General features: G+C 26.3%; 1 protein-coding gene across 1 annotated transcript; it reads right to left on the bottom strand.

Annotated features, from left to right (window-relative positions):
• Window positions 1–4,704: 4,704 nt before the first annotated feature.
• LOC107849705 (E3 ubiquitin-protein ligase ATL6-like) lies at window positions 4,705–6,257 on the bottom strand. Its single transcript, XM_016694264.2, has one exon. It carries the CDS (start codon window positions 6,144–6,146, stop codon window positions 5,019–5,021), a length of 1,128 nt encoding a protein of 375 aa, XP_016549750.2. The 5' UTR covers window positions 6,147–6,257; the 3' UTR covers window positions 4,705–5,018.
• Window positions 6,258–6,306: the final 49 nt, after the last annotated feature.

Below are 6,306 nucleotides of genomic sequence, written 5' to 3'. Positions count from 1 at the left end.
ATAAGAAAATACTTATAAAATGAAAATAGTAACAACTAACATAAAAAAATGAAATCTTAGTTACCGCTAAAATCCTAGGCAATGCATTTTAATTTACAAGAATCTTCAAACTTGAACTGAATGTTAGTTAGAAAAAAAAATTAAATCCTAATTGTTGGAAGATATAAATGCTTCAAGTTTTTCAATACGCTAATAACCGAGCTTTATATTGTGCCTTTGTTACCCTGAATAGTTTAATACTTTGTGAATCACTGAATTGTGAATAAGCAGTGCATATAATATATATATATATACATACAGATATAAACTATTCTCAATAACCCAATACCAACAACCCAATAACATTTTTATCGGTTCGATTTATCGGTTGGTTCAGTTTTTGCAAACCCCTAACCAAATCTATATGGAAAAACAATCATATGATTGTAAAAAAAATTATATTTTATATTATAATTTATACAATCTAAAAATATTAGATTGTGAATATTCACCATTCCCCCTTCCTCATTTTACACTAAATCTATATGAGTAAAAATGATTATGTAATTGTAAAATTTTTTTTCTCCAATATATTGCATACAAATTAAGAATTTTAATGAAATAATAATAATGTAAGGAATTTATAAAATTTAAAATTAAAAATTTTCAATGTAACTGAAATTCTAATTAAAAGATTTTCATTTACACAATTGAGTATATTTATTTTAGCATATTTTTATTATATTATATCGAGTATATAATCAATTTTTATTATATCACATTAACATAATTTAAATTGATTATGATATAATATAAATAATTGTTAATATTTAAATTACAACTAATATTGAATACCTAATCGCAATTCCAATTATTTTAGACGTTTTAATATGGAAATTCCATTAATTGGTTATTAAAAATAATAAAATATAAATATAAAATAGTTGTTTATTTTGTTGATGGACATTTATCATTTTATTTTTACTAAATTAAGATATGCAATTGCATTCCTTATCTTCCATTTAAATTTTATTTTTTTTTCTATATCAACCCAGCTTCAATAACTAAGTACACTAAATTCAAAAAGTTTTGCCTGTCAATTCCATTTCAAATACTAAAAATACTTAATTGTGTCAATTACAAAACTTCAAATTTCAAATTTTAAATTTCTCCATTTTCAATTAAAAAACCCAACGCATACAACTTTTTAATCTTCTTTTAAATTATCCTTCTTTATTTTATTGTTCACAATTTTTTCATTGTTTGATTTAAATATTTTATTTATACTAATTATTATATCCTTCAAATTAATTCAATTAAAATATTTTATACCACTTTCAAAACCACCAACATCGCTAAATCCCACATCCACACCCCACACCATATTTATTTTTCAATTTTTCTTTTTATCCCACTCACTAATACAATTTTTTATAATTTTTATTTTTTGAAAAAATATTTTTTTCCTACCCCAAACCCCACTTACATCCACCACCACCCTACCCCACACACTACAACCCCCTACCCTCTCTCTCTCCTCCGTCACATTATATGTTGTTCTATTTTTATGCATTTTGATTATTTTGTGTTAGATATTAAATATTTTTAAAATATATTTTTTTTTAATTTTAGTATATTGGGTATGTTGTTGTTATAGTATCAAACACAAGAAACTAAGTACTCAAAAATTTATTTTTCTAGAAAAATGAAAAATATTTTTCTCTTTACCGAACACGCTCATAAAAATATTGGAAGGACCTAGTAATAAAAGGTAAGAATTTATTTATTCAAAATAATGATATAAATCTCAAAGAATGCCCAAACTTAAACTATGCTAAACTTTTAAATATTTTATTGCAAATACTTTTTTAAAATTTTAATTAAAATTTGTTGTTATGTTTAAAAGGTAATGTAAAAGATGTTTGTTTATTTGATTTCAACACCATCGAACATATTAGAATTTAAATTTATTTTGATTGACATTTTATTTTCAAGAAAGTTTGTTAAAATTGATCTAGTATAAAACAAAACACTATCATACATAATTATTTAATTATTATCTGAAATCAATGCAATAAGGTTCAAGATATTTGAAGACTCCAAAATACAATACAAATAAAACTTAGTATCAAACTTTAATGATAACCGAAATATTATTAATTAAATTAAAAGTACTCCAAAAAGAAATATACTCGAGAAGAAAAATTAAAATCCTTATTATTATAAATAACTAATGCATCATCTTCTTGTGGAAAGAGCTTTAATTAAATTGCTAAAAAGTTTTTTTTTAAAAATATGAATTACATTACAACATAAAAAGAAAGAACTCTAAATTAAATTGTTGAAGAGTATAATATAGTTATAATATATTGATTAAATATTATTTATAAAACATATTATTGTAATAATATATTATTTCCTCAACTTATTTATGGTTAAACTTCATATCCTTATATATTTTTGTCTATGAAGACCAAATAAAGTAGTAAAGAGGTTTAAAAAAAAAAGAAAAGAAAAAGATGCTACTCGTTTGAATTTTTTTTTAGATGAATTTGTTACCAAAATATACTTACCTGGCTTTAGATGCATTGTCATAACTTATCGATTCTACTTTATTTTTTTGCAAAGATCTACGCTTCTCTTTTTCATTATTTTGATTTTTTTTGCTAGACAACAATACCAAATAAAATTATTACAAAAAAATAAAACTCTAAAGAAAAATTCCTTTTAACTAATAAAAACATGATTTTATCTAAAAGTGTATGTGCGGTTATCTTGTAGCCGAATTTTCAACCTAACACAATCAAAGAAAGTAGGTCAGCGTCCAGTTTATAATCATTTCATACTAATCATTGTCTTCAGTTAAAAAATTTATGATAACTCTATATTATAAAATACATAAACAGTTAAAAAATTATAACCAGATAATCTAAACTCAAACTTATTGTTAATGTAAGTAGGTGAACCCTCAATGTTGCATAATCATAAACACATTTGATTGAAGAATTAAAGAATAAGTAAAGAGTTTTGAGAATAAAATAAAAAGTTTGATCAAAAAAATTATTTATATAAGAAAGAGTTATTTGAAATTTGGCTTTATCTTGTATAGAGTTGGTTTTCAATTCAAATTCTAGAAGAATCTGCAACTTCCAATTCAAATTCAAAATTCAAAAATTTAATATTAGTTTAGCTAACTAAGTTTTAGTTGTCTTTATTTTATCTTAAAAGTAATTTTAAAAATAAACTTTATTTTGAAAAATAAGTTCTCTTGTCATTTCAGTTCAGTATAAAAATATTTCAAACTAAATAATCATTAATAAATTTTATATTTATCTTTCAACTAATTTTAATAAATTTTACATATAAAAATAAAGTTTACTAAAACTTCTTAGTTTGAAGTGACGTGGGTAACGATTGAAAAGTTATTTGGGTAGGGATTAAGTTGGTTTAGGTTTAGTTAGTATATTTATTTAGTCTTTTTTTTTTCTTTTTATTTTATGCTCTTTTTTTGAAAATATACAAAAATGTGCTTATTCTCTCTCTCTCTCTCTCTCTCTCTCTATATATATATATATATATATATTCATCCGAAATATATGTATAGTTGGATATAGTCAAACTATATTATTATTATTATTATTATTTATTTATTTTCTTAATATTATATTTTATATAATATTTAAATATATTTTATAACATTGAAAAGAATTAATTTATGAATAGTAAGAATTTATTTAGAATTCTTCAATGTTAGATTCTTAGTTTCAAGCTAATGATAATTTTTATTTGAAATTTGACTTTATCTTGTATAGAGTAAGTTTCCAATTCAAATTCTAGAAGAATCTGCAACTTTCAATTCAAATTTAAAATTAAAGAATTTAACATTAATCCAGCTAACTAATTTTTAGTTGCCTTTATCTTTATCTTAACAGTAATCTTAAAAACAAACTTTATTTTGAAAATTAAATTCTCTTACCGTTTTAATTCAGTATAAAAATATTTCAAACTAAATAAGTATTAATAAATTTTATATTTATCTGTTAACTAATTTTAATAAACTTTACAGATAAAAAGAAAGTTTACTAAAAATTCTTAGTTTGAAGTGATGTGGGTAACGATGAAAAAGTTATTTGGTAGGGATTAAGCTGATTTAGGTTTAGTTAGTATTTCTTTAGTCTTTTTCTTTTTTTATCTTTTTATTTTATGCTCTTTTCTAAAAATATAAAAAAGATATATTTAGAATAAATATATTTTCATTCGAAATATATGTGTAGTTGAATATAGTCAAACTATATTATTATTATTTATTTATGTATTTCATAATATTGAAAAGAATTAGTTTATGAATAGTAGGAGTTCATTTAGAACTCTTCAATGTTAGATTCTTATTTTTAAGTTAATGGTAACTTTTTTCAAAAGAAAAATTTTAATATTTTCAAATTCAGATATCCTTATCTTTTAATTCAAAAAATTTATTAGAATAGTCTATTAACCTTATCTTAAAATTGCCAAGTGACTTATTCTTGTGCTGCCACTTAGCTTCATTTGGTGCTTCATCATCTTTTGCTTTATAATATATATAGATATAGATTTTATTATTATTATACACTTGAATATCGTGTATTTCACTTGTGCACGAATACTAATTATTGCTATATTTTGTAAAATAGAGAAACTGCAGTTATATGTCATAACTAAAAGTGAAACCATAACTATATATGAAAATTTCTCAAAACGAATTTTGATTTTCAAAATTAATGATTACAAGATAATGGGCAACTCAATTTACATAGTGATGCTTTTAAGTATTGGACATTCTTCATTTTCACATTAAAAAAATCTGAAAAGTATCATTTTTTTCTATTCAATTTTTGAATCGCCGTAAGAGATCATTTTCTCTTATTCATCCAATCACTATACACAATATATTACCTTTGTATGATAAAGAATCTTTTGCTAAAGAAAGAGTGTAAAAAAGAAATGAGGAAGAAATGGAAAATTAAGTGTAAAAAAGAAATGAGGAAGAAATGGAAAATTATCTAACTTGAAGGACTAGATCGTAAATAAGTAAATGACCTTTCTCCAGTATCATCCGCTTTTTCCGTTCCACATAACAAACTTAACGGCGATTTAACCGACTTAACGGTCTTCAACATATTATTCGATGAACCGGGTTCAGATAACAGAGTTGGTGTCGATAGAAACTTGAACCGGCCAGTTTCCGGTTCGAACCGGTGCCCTTTAGTTGAACTCCTCTCCAGAGATAACGGTTCAACATTATAGGTCCTACTTAAACTTAATTCCACCAATCGTTTGCGTGCGTCATCGGGTAATTTTAGCGTGAACCGGTCGATATTTTGACCGGGTTGAATCATTGAGTGACCAGTAGAGTGAGATCGACTAAACATACCTAGAATTTTTGTTCTTCTGGGTGTTGATTTTGGTGCAACGTGTCGAAAGTCTGCTGTTTTAGTCGTCACAGTACTACAGCTCAGAATATTATTACTAGGACTAGACGTTTGAGGTGATGGCCTCACTATCTCTTGTGGGCCTACATTTGTCACCTGAATATCAATAACTGTTTCACTACTCCTTTCTGTGTCTGGATGTGACATGTCCTGAGAGTACTCCAGAGCACCAGTTTGTTGAATCGGTTTGGTTTTGAGATTGATTCGGCAGACGGGGCAAGTGGTGCGGAAGGCGAGCCATGCATCAATACATTCAGGATGAAAAACATGATAACAATTTGGAAGAAGCCTGAGCGTTTCTTCGTCTTCGAATTCGTTTAAGCAAACAGCACATTCTAGGATGGATTTGCCCAATTTCAAGGCCTTGACATCAGAATAGAGAAATACTGGGAATGTTTTGATGATTTCAGGGTCGAGTCCACGGGAAACAGTAGGTCTATGACGCAAGAAATGAAAACCAAATGATTCGTCGAATGAATCAGGGCTCATTCGACGAATATATATGAAGACACCCGCCATCAGGATTAATACGAGGCAAGCGAGTATTATCGCTAAGGATGGGCTGATTTCGACATTTGAGTCCAACGGGTGTGTCATCTTTGTTGGAGCTATAGATGGTGTCCCTGAGTTTGTACCAGTTTCTGCTACGACGCAAAAAAGGCATAAGAAGAAACAGGATATATTCTTTGTATGCTTCATTTTCCTCGAAAGAGCTAGCAGAATACTGGTCAAGTGGTTGCTTGAGCAAGAGAAAAAGCGAGGCGGGGGTTGGGGGTAGGGGTGGGGTGGTGTGGGGGGTTTTGGGGGATGTTGCAGATTTTTGAATGCGGGACAGGAAAAGGGGAAATGTACATACATA

Source organism: Capsicum annuum, chromosome 12 (assembly GCF_002878395.1).
Source record: "Capsicum annuum cultivar UCD-10X-F1 chromosome 12, UCD10Xv1.1, whole genome shotgun sequence".
Lineage (NCBI taxonomy): Eukaryota > Viridiplantae > Streptophyta > Magnoliopsida > Solanales > Solanaceae > Capsicum > Capsicum annuum.
This window is presented reverse-complemented; position numbering and strand designations above follow the sequence as displayed.

What these genes read in the sequence shown, in the direction of transcription:
- LOC107849705 (XM_016694264.2), bottom strand. Translation starts at nt 6,146, where the DNA reads ATGAAGCATACAAAGAATATATCCTGTTTCTTCTTATGCCTTTTTTGC.